Source organism: Trichoplusia ni, chromosome 14 (genome assembly GCF_003590095.1).
Source record: "Trichoplusia ni isolate ovarian cell line Hi5 chromosome 14, tn1, whole genome shotgun sequence".
In the NCBI taxonomy this organism is placed as follows: domain Eukaryota; kingdom Metazoa; phylum Arthropoda; class Insecta; order Lepidoptera; family Noctuidae; genus Trichoplusia; species Trichoplusia ni.
The window spans coordinates 11,250,368-11,267,874 of record NC_039491.1 but is presented as its reverse complement, the minus strand read 5'-3'; the positions used below and the strand labels follow the sequence as shown (position 1 = coordinate 11,267,874).

The window sequence follows — 17,507 nt, the reverse complement described above, 5'->3', positions numbered from 1 at the left end:
TCAGAACTATTTAATACCATACGGCATCACGGACCCCAAAACCCGGCACGCACCAATAACCACACGAAAAGCGATTCCGGTATGCGAAAAACATTCAAAAAAATAATCGCACATGCGTTTAACACACGATCCCTATTAAATTAAAACGGTTGAACTAACACAAAATTTTGCTCTCACGCGTGATCGACCCAACCAAATGAAATGTTAAGACCGACGTTACTGCTCCCATTTGATATCATTATATCGGGAATATGGTGATTTATATCGAATTAGTTTATGTTACAGTATTTGTTGGGAATGTACACTATTATTATATGATGCAACGGTTTACTCACGTGTTTATGAGGATTGCCCGACTAGTTTCGGACATAACTTGAGTCCGGTGGGTTCGAGAGTCGAATTGTTACATACGATATTACGATTTAGTAAATTCCATCATTTAATAACCAATCATCCTCACGATGGTTACTGTAAATATGATACACTGTTGTTAAGTATTTGCCTTACCATTAAAGGAGAGTATGAGTATAGAAGTATCAAAAAAAGCTCAGAATCCATTAAAAAAAATTGGCTGAATATAGTAAGTACCTATCTAATAGAAGAAAAATAAATTCACGTAAAAATTTAAGTAACTACAAAAGACCACAGTACTCAGCGTAATTAAAATTAAAATTTCACATTTATACTTCATACCTCTCAGGTATTAACTGCGAAAGACACTCAACTCCTCGAGAAAACCATTAAAAGCGTTTTCCGAAACATAATATAAAATTAATATCCCTTCGTGTTTATTTTGCTTAATTCGTTAAACAAAAAATCATTAATTTGCCCCATAACTGAAAACGAACAACTGGAATAAGGTAGTTGTATTAAATGGCTTTTATCCTTCAGTCGTACGGACTTACCATGACTTCCTAAGCAAACTAAGCAGAATGGTTGATGTTTTAGAAGTGAGATGTCGATATACTCAATGTAATGCACCATCCCACTTCCACACTGGCAAAAATGTGCTTTAGTTGTCCACAGTACAGGCAATGATCATTCGCCAGATAAATGGCAGCTCCTGTATCTTAAAATAGGTTGTCAAAACATTATTAAATAGCTCCTGGCTTTATAATCCATTGTAATCCAATTTCAAACGACGCTTCTTGTCTCATGTCAATTATAATTAGTTTATGTGAAATTTGAAGAAATATGAATTGAGTATTTTGAAAAAAAAAAACTAGAGTATTGTTGTTACTATAATTTGCCATCAAAGAACCAGAGTCCGACAAATACTTAAAAGAAAAAAAGCTACCAGTAAAAATGTATTGTTATTTATGTAGTCCCAAGCCAACACAAGAACACGCAAAATAAAGTGCTAAAGCGTGCGATAAACACACAATCCAAGGGATCAACCCATACAAATCCATGCAAGTACAAATATCAAAACAAATAAAAAGTAATAGCAACAAAGGTATTATATCAAACTTGGCAGTCCCTTTATAAGGTTTATCGGGCCCAACGGCCGACCCCCGTCACAGTCTAGATCAAACGACTTAACATATTTACCGAAGATCACCCTAATTTTAACACCGTACAATATCGAAACAACCAAAAATAAACCTTATGTAGACGTGTTAAGAGTTAGAACAACTATGGATAATGTGAAGCATATTCGGCGGGATAAATCGAATTGCCAATGAAAAAGTGTTTCTCTCGCTTTCAATAAGTTATTTTTGTTTGAACAATCACAGTTTGTAGAGAATTTGGTCGCTGGAATCCGCTTGATGGAGATTCTTGGAAATTCTGAGTCTATTAATTCATAGTGAAAACTTTACAAACGTACACTACCACAGCAGATCTAGTTTTCAGAACATTCCTTAACGCACTAAGCCTGTGTGCTTAAAATATTGTCTAATATTTGATTGCCTACCGATATACGAAGCAATGCAATAGGCACATGACATATAAACAATACATGTTTAAAATATTAAAACTCATGTTTGAACTCGTCTAAAAGAGCCTAAACAAAAATGAGAAAGAGTTTGGACGAGTGCGATTCAGGCTCGCGACGCATCGTACAAATACGGCCAAATTAAAACCAATTTAGAAAATCGGTCTTGAGTCAAATTTAAGACCCGTGTCTGTCAGAGATTAGCCTATTTATCGTGACAGACTTTAAGCTTTGAACAAATGATCACGCACATCTCACAAACATTTGTCCAAGGCGAGAATCAAACTAATTAGACCAACAGGTCATTCAAAGAAAAAACGAAAATAAACCGATACGTGGGCGGTATTTCACAAGAATTTCATAATTAATTTCGTCTTCATCTGTTAGCTATTTGTCTGGTTATTGATTAGATTAATTAATTGCTACTACGTAATTTAACACCTGCATAGATCCGGTTAGCACAAAACAATTGGCTCTTTTAGATTACAAGTCTACCTAAGAACTAACCCATTTTAGATTACGGTTCTGACCAATCAGAAACCATTTTGACATGAACTCCATACCTACCTGGAGATAATTATGTGCACGCTATAAATAAACAATAATAAGACAGTCCTTCGGAAGACAAGACAATCAGTCAATATTTTAATGATGATGATGTAGACCATGTAGACTAACTGGACGCTGGAAAAACGCCATCTTTTTGCTTTTTTGTCAAAAAACGACTAACTAAGGAATTTAATCCTTGTCTAGCGGCGGGTTTACAAACATACAACTCACATGCAAAAAGACACCGAGAATCAGAACAAGGATTCGTGGATTACACAAATGCTTGTTATACGCGGGGATCGAACCCGCTACATAACGCACACAGTGGGTTTGGCGTGGTGACGTCAACCGCAACTCGCAAGCGAAGTTGTCCCCAAAGGGGGTGGTGTGATAATCTTAACAGAGATGCCAGAAATTGAGCAAAAATTGAAAAGTTCAAATTGAAGACTTTTCCCAACAGTGGATTCTTAAACAGTCTAACCGAAAAAAAAATAACAGGTTATTCATCTTCCAAATAACATCGTAACACGTAAAACAGTTTTATAAATATATCGCAGAACCGTTTGATATCAAAGGTTACAATGGAAAGGTATTTGTATGAAAATCCCGGCAAATCCAGTGAGATTGCTTTGTAAACATCGTATTGGCGAAAAATCTTCTGTCTCGATGCAAACCTGCTTCGTCTTGAGTCTTTTGTTTAAAGGGTCCTCGAGACGAATAAACGTGTCTGACTTAAGGACTACTCACAGTTCTTCAGCGCTATTCAGATTATGTCCATAGAACACAACGATTTTCTATGGAAATGCATAAACATCCATTCAGTTTTCTGCAGTAGTAGGACTCTCCGTACAAAATCTTTGTTTTCTATGGTTAGCAGCTAAATAGGGAATATCTTTAAACATTAGGAGTCCATTGGGACTTCACCATTCTTGGTTGATCGTATATACCGAAAAATCTCTTCTTTTAATAGGTCCATTATTGGCCACTTGAATGTAATGCCATGCACCAACCAGACAATTCAAAAGTATAACATCCTTGCCCCACTCCTTTAACAGTCACGCCAAAAGAAATTATTGGGAATTAATACAAATTATAACAAAATTCGTTGTAATTTGGCGCGGCTCGGCAGTTTGTCGTGTAATGTCTACGGTTATCGCTCGTTAGTGCGCATTGTCTGCTAGACTTCATTAATGTAGTCCCATTATACAGTGAAATAGGAGGCGGTTATTTAGCGACCTTTGGCAGGCAACGATGCCGTGCCATTATGGCTACTTTGTGTTGATACGAGGCAAGTGGCCAGATTGGTGTACTGCTCGGGTTAGGTTTGTGATCAATAAAATATACCATTATACCCAAAATGTTGGTTACAAATCTAAATTTATTATGTGATTAAGTAATTTAAGATCTCAGTCGGTTTCTCTTTTCGTCGAAGGGGTTACATACTATGGTATGACGCTTGTCGTAGACACTTGCCATCTAATTACCATGGCATCAAATCTATTGCGCTCTGATTGAATATCCACGAGGCCGCTTCGGCTACCCAGTATAGCCGTCGGTATTCTCTCAGCTGGCGGTCTATTTGCGAGACATAGCAGTTAATCGCTATTAAGAATCAGTCGTAGAGTAGACCTATGGTATGGTCTTAGTGATTATTTATCAATTAAAACAAAAGTCTTTATTATTTCCTTATTCCAGGCCAAACAATTAACCAGGGCAAATTCTAAAAAAGGATTATATTTCAGCATTTATTTAAACGTTTCCATCCTAAATAAATCTTTCGTCGTAAAAGAAATAAAAGAGATAGAAATTAAATGAGTTTAAAATCAGGTCACGGAGTCGTTTCCTCGAGTTTCCAACAATAACTCCTTAAGAGGCTTAACACAACAATTGTTTCGTATGGTTTATTTGAAGTTCATTACGAAATGTTTGTTTCGTACTTCAAATAATTTATATTAGGAAATTACTGCGGGTTTTGATATGTAGGCGTTATTACAAGGTATATTACAACGAATGTTTTGTAAGTTAACATGTTCTCGGGTTGAAATTGTTTTGTTTTAATATGAAAATCGTGTATATGCTCGTGTGGTCTGTTGTTGTATACTAAAAATCGTAATGCATAGAATTTCCACTCGTGAGTATCATTACAATACATTGAAAAGGAAACGTCCTTGATATTGTAGCTAGCATCCAAAAGCGTATGTATCGTACCGAAAGCAGAAGCACGTAGCAACTATAAACTAAAAAAAAAAAAAATTATGAAGTTTCCTCCAAGAATATGACACAGAACTGAGCTCGAGTTTTCTAGTTGCCGTAAAAAGACAATAAAACATCGGCGGTCGTTCACTGGACGATGTCGTACGGGAAAAGTTTGTCGTGCGGGCGATGCGTCCGACTCACACGTGCGATGTTTGCTTTCATAGTACTATCTAACTTTAAATTGTCTTACTTACGGATTTCTGTATTGTTATAAAGCCAAAAAAGAGTTTTTGGGACTCTCAGATTTATCTGCTGAAATTTATTCTCTGTTGATTTGTACCCGCTAGTGAATTTATGAAGATTTAGAATAAAAAAAAATTGTTTCATTTTAGCATTCGGGTGAACGCAGTAGGGTTAATATAGGCACGAAAGGTGTCATAGGTATAAAGCAAGAAAAAAATACAAACAGAAAATGTCAAGTGAGCGAGCTGACATGATTCCCCAACAACTAACATTGATCAAACTAAAACGTATGAGGCCGAAGTAAAACCGATAAAAGTTAAATAAAAACTGTTAGAAGGGGCGACTTGTATTGGCACCGGACTTACGTAAGCAAGCCTCCAATTTCTTGGTTGTTCCAATCGTGTTTCCAACATGTCGGCAAAAAGTTCCAACTTCTTCCAAAGTTCCGGGAAGGGTTATGATTCTGTATTGTTATGTACTCGAATGTATCGAAGTGTTATTTCTATTGCAAGAAGAATGCTAGCAATTTTGGCAATGTTCGATCTGTAAGCGATTTGGTGATGTAACGACAAAAGTTTTTGAAAACGTTCTAGGAAATTGTCATGTAGGCCTTAACATAGTAAGATCAAATTAACAAGCTTATTGTATATGCCTTAGCAATACATTTCTGAATAAATCAAGTTAATACACGATGAAATTATTTGATGATACGTTATCAGCTTGTATACAGCCACTTAATTCAGCTGAGAAAAGATAAAAAGCAAAGCAAATGAAATGCAGAAGTGTATAAACAATATTATCAAGAAGCTTATGGCACAACCAAGGCATGAAACATTTACTAAAAGGCTTAACAAAGCTATGATTTCAAAATGGAGGTGTTCGGAATTTGGGAAGACCGGCGTATAATCCGCAAGTCAAAGGTCGTTGCAGTCGCAATGCATTATGCACGAGGCTTTTCATACCGTTTGACTCCGCCCTATTCTGTACCTCTTTTTACTACTGTGGCCCTAGTTACAAGATGTGTTAAGGATAGATTTTGAATAACTATTCGATTATTATTTATAGAATGTGTACTGTGTGCTTAGCGTATCACAAACGAATTTAAAACTAAGTTTGACTATAACGATGCGTTTTACTATCTGTTTAATAAAGAAGTTTTATTTTCTTCCTGTAAGTTAAAAAATATTTTTCCATATCGAAATTGCTACGTCTCATACTTTACTGATGACCATAACACTGCACACCTTAACGCAAGTAACAGATGTCGGAGAAAAAACAGCCAAGCTAAAGTGGGAGTGAGCTGATCAAGTCGTAGCCTGACTGATGGGCAAAGATCATCACCTATTGACCCCAGCGAAAAAACATTGACGCCAAGGTCATCCGCAGCAAAGGCGAAAGTGGTGTGATGATCTAATTCCAAAGGGTAGAGAGGTCTGGAAGGAAAAGGGTTTGCCCAGCAGGGAGATCGGACACGGGGTATAAAAAACACTTTAACTAGGCAGGTAAGATCTTGAGTAACACAATTTAATAGTTTTACAATTTCCGCTGTTCTCTTACAACTTAACACATTACCAAAGAGCGAAATGGCTATAGCTCCCGCATAGCTTGATATTGTCGTAAGTGCCAACTTAAAGTTGAAGTTCAAAGCTTCATTTTATTTTAAAATTCAAGCACTATAGCGACGTTGCTTTCAGCTGCAAAACAGAAGTTTTGTCATCCTTATGTGCAAAGAAATCGTTTGAAGAAGTGAATTTTGATGGAATCGATTTATGATAAACTTTAGAGCTCTCCTCTTCGTGCTGGTCAAATCAAGAACATACTTAGCTATCAAACAAAGTGTGATGGTATCCAACTAAAGCTTTTGAACATTTCACCTATATGTAACATTATTCGATGCAGACGATTTTATCATAGTGCCTACAAAGTTTTACATGACTCGCAAGGATAGGTGTATGGAATACTAAATCAAATTCCGAACGGAATTATGATAAGTCTACAAAACGACAAAGTAAAAATAATGTAAAACAGTCTGTGGCGTATTTGTTACACCTAAGTACGAAATTTACATTCCAAACAATGACTGGCGCGGCCACAGGAATTTGAAACGTTTGTCCTTGAAATAAAATTTAATTTCATATTTCAAAACGAAAGGTCAAACAGGACCAACAATCAAATCGAAAGCAATTACAGAGAGTAAAACTTGAAAAAAAAAATCAAGACTTTTTCTTTCCAAATTATAATGAAGCCTTACTCTTGGAAGGGTAGAGTGTCCAATTAAATTCAATTATATATAATAGGAGAATAACTGTGCCTTTGATGTTGAATAAAATCCGGAGTAATGTTTGAAGGCAAAAAGTGATTATTCAGCCATTGTGAGGAGTTCCTCGAATATTGCGTTGATTTGATGATTTATTTACGTCGTCGTTTACTTACTCATTTATTTGCTATTATGTTGTATGTTTACGTAGCTTGCTTTTTATGATTGTTCTACTTCTGATTTAGGGATAGTTACATTCACTGACCTAAACCCCACAATCGAACATTCAACACCTAAAAAGTTTCCAGCTTCCCTAAAAATTCAAGAACAAAGAAACCTACGAATGGCCTCTTTCCATCTCGCCTATTGTCCGAGACTAGTCTGCTACATCGAAGCTTAATTAACGTGATATTTTGGACAGTATAAATCAAATGAAGTTGGTCCCGGCTCTCACATTATTTTCACTTGCCCCTTAAGGCTATAGCAATTTTTTCCTTCTCACAAGAGTGATAAATGGTGAGCGTGAAAAGGCGAAATTCTGTTTTGAACGGTGAATTATTATGATGGTCGCTCGATAAGGATGCAGGGGAGTTTCCTGTGCTTAAGAAATTTAAATTAGGTGGTCGTTACCCCAAAACTGGGGTGTAAATAGTTAAAGATAAGAATGGTAGAAAGTTGGCGTTTAAAAACTCGATGCCCTGTGATTCCATTCGAAGAAATGATTTAAAATATGACAAAATTTTCTGAAATCTTCACATTAGGAAGATAAATAATAATACGTCAAGGAAACATCACCATCTAAATTTCAATAAACAAATAAATATTTGTAATTATTTCCACTTCTCCCCAATCTCCATTATCTTCAAGATCAAAATATCAATTATGCTTAAGATCTTGAGTGTATCAAAACAATTTTCTCGTATCGGTATATTATACACAGGGTGTATTTTTATCTCATCATGGAAAACAATCATAATACTTAAAGAGTGCAAAGATATGCCAGGAACCTGTATCACAATTAAATCAGACCTCAAGCTTCACGAGTTGAGGTGACAAGGCCAATCGCCTGATGAGCGCGACGTGTCGCGGGTTCGATCCCTGTGTAGAACAAGCATTTGTGTGCCTTTGTGAATGTGACTTTAAAGTTTGAGAAACCCGCGACTTATACGGGAGTCGTTTTCATATTATTTTTATACCAAAATATTTTATTACCTTAATTCACCTAATATAGATTTCAAATAAAATTGTAAAAAGAAGCATTGGTGTGATAATATTATCTATTCATAACTATAACTGTTGTATACTGTGCAAGTTACACTACCAACAAATCTCTAACAGGATCGCAATCAACAAAAAGCTCTGTAATAAGTAAATTATTTGTAATAAGCAATTTATAAACATGCTGTATCAGCGAATATCAAGATACGTAATAACATACTAACGTAAGAGGATAAAGGTTGTACGTCAAAATAAATTGCTGTGTTTTTGTTCTCAAAAGAGACTGAATAAACAATGGCAGTGGGCAAGTATTAGGATGAAGAGTTTATAGGCCCGACCTGTTCAACCTGACCGTAAGTTGGTTTAGACTCCGCAAGGCATAATAACTACGATAGACGCATTCTTTTATACTGAGTTACGAGTCCCTTTACGATGCTAACATTCTCAGATAGACTCGTAAAGACCGGCCTTGAATGTTTTCTCGGATCATTTCAATGCTGATCTGTAAAAAGGTTAATGTAGGCACTAAAGCAACTTCTAAGCCTTGTTTAGGTCCCAACGACTTACGTGCGAATGTAGACATTTCGAAAAACTATGTTATTCGTCATGTACTACAGACTGGATCGTACATAGACTAATTAGATAAATAAATAATTGATTTTTTACACTATTTGATACGAATGGATGTTCCAAAAACAGGAACTAGTTACGAAATGTTTCCAATGTTAAACTGTTCTCGAGAATTTGTCATAAGAGTCCAACAGAAAAAGGAAGGTGTGCAAAAATGCCAGAAGAAACAATTCGCATTTAGGATAGTAATAAAATAAATAAAAGTAAACAACGTGACAAAAAATGCCCTAAACGATACTGGAAGTGAAGATCAAAAAACACCGTACGCTGCCAGAATACAAGTTGGTACTCCAAAGCTCTAAGACAAAGCACTCGATTGCCCTTGGAAGGCAACCGATCGAATTATGTCCCGGCATTCTTTCAATCTGAGAGCAGAATTGAAGATGTCGTAATATCCTATTATGTTTTTATTACGTCAAATTATTGGCAGTCAAGATTTTGAAACGCGAACAACAGAGTAAGCTGATGATTCAATATTTGTAATGCTAACGGAATTACGTTTTGACGTTTTATTTTATGGAAGTGAATGCCTTGATGAATTTCGAGACTTTTATATCGGTATATTCGGGAATACTTTCTTGGGGTGGTTTCCGAGTTGAATTGAGCTAAAGATGCAAAAGAATCAGCAGTTCTGTTTGTTTTATTTTCAATGTTTGATGCAAAATAAACAATAAGAAATAAAATAGTCAAATTTCCCACAAAAAACGTTTATTATGTTGTAATAAATATAACTAGGTATCTATTATCACCAATATCTATAATAACATTTTATTATCACAATTGATTGTATCTATTTTTAGTATTTTATCATAAATGAGTTCTGTTTTGGAGCAATGATTGTATCAGTACTTTTTGCTCTTAGTTTTGCTTGAAACAGATGGAGTTGAATGACGAACAATGGTTTTAGTGGTGTCTGATATCACATAATCTTTATACATATTTGATCAAAAATGTTCAATCTAATTACTTATAGTATTCAAATTGCCTATGATTATTATCCAAAAAGTTATGTCCTAAAGCTATATATTTAAATTATCTATTTACTGATTACGATGTCTTTTTGATGCTATTTAGAATTTCGGGAATTTCTTCGTTTAAAACTTTGCTCTCGATTAAGTCTGGGTTTTGAGCTAAAATAGCCTTGCCTTCGGCGGTGTCGAGTGCTGGTGCCTCACCGTGGAAGGTCTCTTCTGTGTACGCGCGATATGTCTTCCTCATTGTACCGTGTAGCTGTAACAAGTAAAACATTAGCGAACATCAAACAACACCTTTACTGATTTAATAAATATCATATTTTGGAGAATAAGGTACTTGACAAAATGCATCATTTATCTCGGAAAAAAATAAAGGGGATACAGTGATTTGTATCCTCGTGAGGCGTCACTAACCAGTATGATTTCTACTAGTAAGTGATGTTTTAATCCCCCACTGCCAAACTTCAGTGCTTTTTTATATTACTTGCTTTTACTAATGTGATATAATATAAATAAGGGCTCAATATTTTTTGAAAATCTGTCAAGCCTGTTTTAGATCGCACTGCCGGGCAAAGGCCTCCCCATTTTTTCTTCCAACATATTTCATTAGATTTAGACAAATAACTTATTGATTCTATATCAACGTAGTTCTAAATTGTTGAAGAGAAATGAAATAATGAGTAAGTACTCACTCTGTCCCAAAGCGACATATTGAATCCAAAGTTGCAATGGAAGAACTCGTGGTGTTGGTCGTGGAACTCTGCGTCAGGCTGCCACGGCTGCCACCACTGAGCCTTGAAGTTGATGCCGGAGTGGTCGATGATGCCGTGGTAGTACACGTAGATGGCAATTATGTAGAAAGATGCTGAAATAATAATAAATATGATAACGATCTTACAAACATGGACTTTTTTTGGCTCTTGAGCATTTAAGGTAGTACTGTTGTTCTGTTATCAAATTGTTAGTGTAAGTAAAGATTAATTTATTCTACTAAGATTTTCAAAGCTCATTTTCGTTTTCGTCAATTTTAAATGCTATAGCTATTTTGTACTTACCCCAGTGAACAGGGATGGTGAAGAGTGGCAGACACATGGTGAGCTGGACGTGCATGATCTCGACTGGGTGGATGGCGGTCACGGAGAAAGCGGTCGGCTGCTTGTACTTGTGGTGGAGCTTGTGGAAGTGCTTGTACAGCCATGGGGTGTGGTACAGACGGTGGAGGATGTAGGTCGTGTAGTCCTGGAACATATTGATTGGTTATTAGTAATCAATATCACACTTCATGTGCTTTGTTTTAAAATTTTGACTTCGTTTTTATATAAATCTTATTTTAAAGTAAACTCTGTTTCTTAAACAATAAGCATTATCAGATACTCAATGACAAAATATATCTTAATAGTAAGTTATTATGTGTAGGGTTAATATACCTGGTACAAGAAGATAACAGGGAACTGCAAGAAGAACCACAGCCAGCCGTACTCATCGAACTGGTAGTAGATGGTGGATGGGTTGCCATTGTAAATATAGCAGGCTAAGAAAGCAGAGAAGCTGCCAGTCACGAGCAGAGAGAAGGTGCCGACCATGATCTCGTGGCGTTCGAGCTCAGGGGACAACCACTTCTCAGGCTGGATCTTCCACTCCTTTGCTACATGTCTTCTATTCAGGTAGAAGTACCACTGAAATGGAAATAAAAATATTATCAGAATATAGCATTTGTTGTATGTTGAAATTTTCTCACTTTCTCAAAATAATACCACCTATGCCATTATATCATCAACGTCAAATTATAATAATTAAACTCATAATACAGACCGATTAAATTTTATCGGCATCATTGTGGAGTACGATCAAACAAAAGTTAAGGAACAAATGCTTCAAATCTCGTCGTCATATCAGCAGCTGTTGTTCCCAACTCGGATAACTCTGAGTGCTCGTATGTGATGTAAGTCAGGTCGGCAGAATTGTTCGACAAAGTCCGCGATTATAACAGATAACGAGCGAATTGTAACTTATCTCGGTGACGTAAATATAAATGAGTAGCTATTAATAATTGCGAACGAAACCGGAGATTCAAAATGTTATTGGTTTAAACCGCTTGAAAAGAGAAGTCTTAAACAGACACTTAAAACAACAATTAATATAGCAAACGTGATAAACCGAGTAATGTGAAATGATAACTCTAATCTGAATTTATGAATTACTGCTGATTAAATCTCTTTGTCTGGCTAGTTTTATCACTGTTGTATCTTAAGTAACAGTTATGGTATCAATAAAAATCTTCGTACTGATTTTACTGTTTAACGTGACTGCTGAAAATTTATTACACTTTAAATAATAAATGTTCTATAAAAAGCCAGTTTAATGTGTAGGTACGTTTCAACATTAATGTATTGTGACGTACTACACGAAAATGGTTTTAGCCAAATCCTATAATATAACAAAACAAATTTTGATTCCGAGACGTCGGACCAAAATAGTTGGTCTTCCTCGAAAATTCTCGAGACAAAACCAATTTCTGAATCTCGATTTGATGCTATATTATAAAGTCCCAAGATTTCAAAGCAAACGTGTGAGAAATGTTAATGTAGTGATTTGTAAATAAATTCGGTGGAAACTAGATTCTCGCAAAACTTTTTCATAATGTCGACACGAGCGCATATTGGATTGGTCTGGGAAGTTTTCTGCCAATAGAGAAAATAGTGGCTTATGAGATTTTTAGTCTTGTTAAATTGGCTGTAGCTATTCTAAGAAATGTTGATATAAGAAATTTTGATATAAGAAATGTTGATATAATTTAGTAGGATACTTACGTGCAAGAAGCCTCCGATCAAGAAGTACATGCTCATAGAGACCACGTGGGCTCCAATGAAGATGGGCGTGAAGTTCTCCATCTTAAGGTTTCTGGAGGTGAACAACTCCAACAGCTCTGTGGTGCCATTGGTGCTGTTTTGTGTGTGGCCGCTCAGCTGCTTCAGAGCTGTTACAAGGATCACCACCCATTCGCCTGCAATTATGAAAACATATTCTAAATCCGTGTAGCATAGGTACATAATTATGAATGATGATTTCTGAATGTTGGATTCATTTGGGAATAAAATTAGATTTTTATCTCGTATTTCTTTGTTTACTACTTTATTCTTTGTTTAAAAAAGAACTATGATAATATTGTGTTATTTACTTACATATCTATCAATAACAAATGTTATTCCAACTAGTTTTTCGTCAACAGTGCATTTATCAAGATCAATTTTAATGATATAAATGTCAACAAATTACCTTGTTATGCCAATAGATGAACTTGCGGATAAGGGAAAAAGATTTGTTTATTTATTCACAACAAAGAATGATTCAAAATGTGATAGTTTGGCAACCGTTATCGTATTTTGGCTGATAAAGATGCAAGAAAAAAAATAAACTAAATTTAATCTTCCACATTCATGTGGCATGGGTAATTCGTGATATATTTTCTGTTAAGTCATATTTTTTTTAATATCTTTTTCCTCTTATATGTGTACCTAAAAAAGTTCATAGTTCATAATAGCTATTCAACCTACTTGTTGAAAAATCAAATGTAAAAAAATTGAACGAATCGAAATTATTAGTACGATGATCGAGAAGCCAATTTATAAATTCAATGGAATCTTCTATTGAATACTTCAATCATACGGTCAATGGGGAAGCGAGCATTCGGGTGAATGAAATCAAAACATAACGCTTTTCCTTACTCATGCCTAAAAAGCCAGTTATTGCATGAATTCGATTAATTCATGCAATAACTGGCTAAAAAGATTACTAACATTCATATTTGAATTTGACACTTGTTCTGTTTAAGTATCTCCCAGGGTGGAACTTGCAAAATTCACACCAAGACTCTTAAATATTACCTTCCATTAGAAGGTTTATAATGAAACATGTGAACGTGTGTCCACTACAGTACTTATTTTACGTCATCATCATCGTTTTAATTAATATCGTCAAGCTGAGTGCCAATGTCACGGATATCTTATCACTTTGATCGATTAACTCGGATTCTTTGTTGACAACATTGTTAATACTTTATTACATTGTTGTCAGGAGGATAATCGACAAAGCAACTTCACATTATATTTCTTCCCGGATATTTCAATTGTACTAATTAAAACAGTGAATACATATTAATAATTACTGTTGATATGGAGTTTGACGGTGAGTCAAACACACTGAGTTATAGTATTTTTAAAGGAATAATTTTGGGTAGTAACAAAAGCTAATATTGAGATGAAATAAGTGTTTTCATGTTTTAATATAAGTTGTAGGGACCTGGCCTCCTTAACAAATGCCTGAATTTAATACAGGTCGAAAAAAAACATGAATTAATTGGTGTGCCCATATCTCTTACTAATTTTACCAAATATTTGGCCGCAAGCTGTAAACTAGGCTGAATCGGCCAACAGCTCTTACTTATTAACCTTCCTTCTAGGATTTCTGTTATCACCAAGATTTAAATGTTATCGTTCGCAGATGGTTATGATTAGAAATCTCATTTGGGTAATATTTCAAATGTATCATTGACTTATTTTTATCTTAATCTCATAAATACAATTAGATAGGATTTAGGCTAGGTAGCTAAATTACAGCTAATCTGTTAACGCTATCGTTACCGTTGACGTTTTAGGTATCATTCAGAATTAATTGTAGAGGAAATTGCCCGATAATATGCAGGGAGTGATTTGCGTCGCATAACAAATTGCTGGGTCCATTATTAATAGGGAAATCCGCAATCTGCGGTTGAAAATGTTCCAAATGTTATTGAGAGCTGTGTTTTGAAATGGAGGACATTGGACAATGTGGATAATTAGGATCATCATAACTCTGATGCTTTTGACTATCAAAATGAGTAGAAAACTACAATGGACGTTTAAGGAGAAAATTTTAAGGCTTTCTTCTAAACTTTGTAGTTCCATTGTGTGAACAGGTTTATGCGCAATATTAAACAATCCTACTTTATAATGTTGTATAACATTAAAATCAATATGTTTATTATTCCTTAATGTTGCACAAATTTTCACTAGGATGCGTGATTATAGCGTTTCAGGTGGTTTTTTATTCATGCTTAGTGGTACTTTGGTACTTTTGGGTACATACCTCTTAATGTAGCTCCAAATGTGAATATGGCGAAAGTGGCTATGAATGTGCTGATGAACTCGGGTAGCCTTTCAAAGAAGTTCTCCAGATTCTCGCCATACTTTTCAATCCACTTGACACCCTCCGTCAAAGGTTCCCAGTATTTGGTCTTCTTTGGTTCGTCTTTGGTCTTCGGTTTGCCGTTGGTGTCCTTGACAGTCCTTTGCTTTGCTTTAGTTCCCGTCATTCTTTAATTTATATGGTTTATTATTACACAACTTTTGTTACTTACTATTGCCAAATGTATTGCATCCATTATCTGATATTATTATTTTAGTGAAACAAGATTATTTTGTTATAGTATTACTTTTCTTTATTCAAAACATATTCAGTATTGAAATTTGTATTATGGTAGCAATTAATTTTGGACTATATAAGCAGGAAGTCATTTAATTCTCACTTACTGATTTAAGCATAAGGCAAAGTTGGCTTGAAACACAGTTCTTACGAGAGAAATAGCGATCACAAAGAATTTATGAACACACATAACAAACTTGAAACAAATTAAAAAGCTCACCTGTTTAGTAATGATTTCAGCACGACATGAAACACGTCTTTTTGCAATAACTATCACTACCAAATGAATGCGAAAACAATTTATGCTAATAATTTAATAAGATAAAGACTCGAATAGAATTAAAAAAATATTTATCTGATAACAAGTTAGCTACTGATTATACTCCTACATACTACGGTGAGAATTTGAAAGTTATCGTTAGCACTGATATAAGTATTAATGCGAGTATGTAAGGAAATAGTACGAATATCACGATAACATACCTATATTATTACTCGAAATAAACATAAATAAATTAGTGTACGTCTAGAGAATCACAGTTAAAAAATCTCGGACTTTGCTCTGAGGACAAGCCTTTGACTTCAATGAATGTTCCCCAATAAGCTAAAGCAGTAAAGCTTTTAAAGAAATTCGCAACAATCGTATTTACTCGCAAACTTGATTCGTCGTGGATGAAAACAAAATAACAAATGCATGACCAAGTCAACCCGTACCTCCGCAATAAGGGCAGCGTGGTCACCGCAAATAGAAACAAGTTCAATCTTATCTAAGGTTTAACGTACCGTAAGGTTTGTCTGTACCTAAGAACTAAAAGGTAGACAAACTGTTGGGTACCTAGTAACTTCCTAAATGGTACAGTCAGGTACCGTGGCCCCAGTTTTAGTTAGTGGAAGGCTGACACTTCCTTCCGCTCAGCCCAAAGTGGATGGCGTCATTTGATGATTTCTCATTCGAAAAAGAAGAATATTAAATGATATCTGGTAGAGGTGGCCTAGCGGTTCCATGATGGATTTATATGCAGTTGCTTCACTATTAAAGTTGAAAAAGGCATCGTAGGCATACGTGAGTTAGAAATATTTTAATTTAAATCTGAAATTTCTATTCTGTGATGACCAAGCATGGTGATAAACTCTCAATCCTTTTCAATATCGCCAAAGGAACTTGCCCAGCTTTGGGCCTTTACAGGCAAGTAGGCTGGCATTATACAGGCATACATTTTTATAGATAACTGTCAGAAAAGTCTAAATATTTGCCCAAAAACAGTGCTATGATAAGCAGAAAATATATTATTTTGGAAACCTGTTATGTGGCCGAGGAAGGATTTGGTTTGACTATTTAGATTTTTTAAGAATTTAAATTAAAATGTACTCTAGTAAGTTGTAGTAGATTTGCATGTGTGTGCAACACAGGGAACACAAAAACCAAGCTCTTTTCCTAACCTCTTCAAAATTTCTGTGGATTCGGCTTTCAGGACTTGTCAGTCCTAATAAGATGTATAATGACATCGAATGAACGAATCTAAAATATGAAACCGATTTCAATCTGAAGTATGTAGTACAATATTCCAAATGCTTAGCCCGATTCTCGGCCATCGATGAGCAATAGATATTGAATAGACCTTATTCATGATATCATGAAATTCGGATCATAAGTCCAGCGCATTCCAGAAGCATTCTGGCCATTTTATCGTCTCTTATTATTAGTAGAACTCGTAAAAGCTAAGTATAATGTAGAAGATTGAAAAACATAAATACTTAAAAATATGAATCATGGGTATTTTCTTTATATTTGCCAACATATTTAAATGTTTGTCTGTTCATTATGGGTAACCTGCCTTGGTCCATTTTCGATCTCATCCGAAACTGGTCAAAGGTGCATTTTTTTGTTAAAGTCCATTGGAACTAAAATTCTAGGGGAATCTTCCATTTAAAACCTTTTACTATAAAAGAAGGATCGGGAATGCTGGAAGGAATCCTTAGAAGGCATAGATGACTTACCTTATTCAGTGGGACTGTACAGTGTACAGGTTTGGAAAATTTGGAA

General features: G+C 35.2%; 1 protein-coding gene across 1 annotated transcript; it reads right to left on the bottom strand.

Moving 5' to 3' along the window:
• Positions 1-9,720: 9,720 nt before the first annotated feature.
• On the bottom strand, positions 9,721-15,779 carry LOC113500445 (delta(7)-sterol 5(6)-desaturase erg32-like). The gene is made up of 7 exons (XM_026881245.1): positions 15,684-15,779; positions 15,128-15,354; positions 12,814-13,007; positions 11,431-11,679; positions 11,059-11,242; positions 10,696-10,868; positions 9,721-10,259 (listed from the first exon to the last, which is right to left on the bottom strand). Exons 2-7 carry the CDS (start codon positions 15,351-15,353, stop codon positions 10,077-10,079), a joined length of 1,209 nt encoding a protein of 402 aa, XP_026737046.1. The 5' UTR covers position 15,354; positions 15,684-15,779; the 3' UTR covers positions 9,721-10,076.
• Between the last annotated feature and the right edge of the window lie 1,728 nt (positions 15,780-17,507).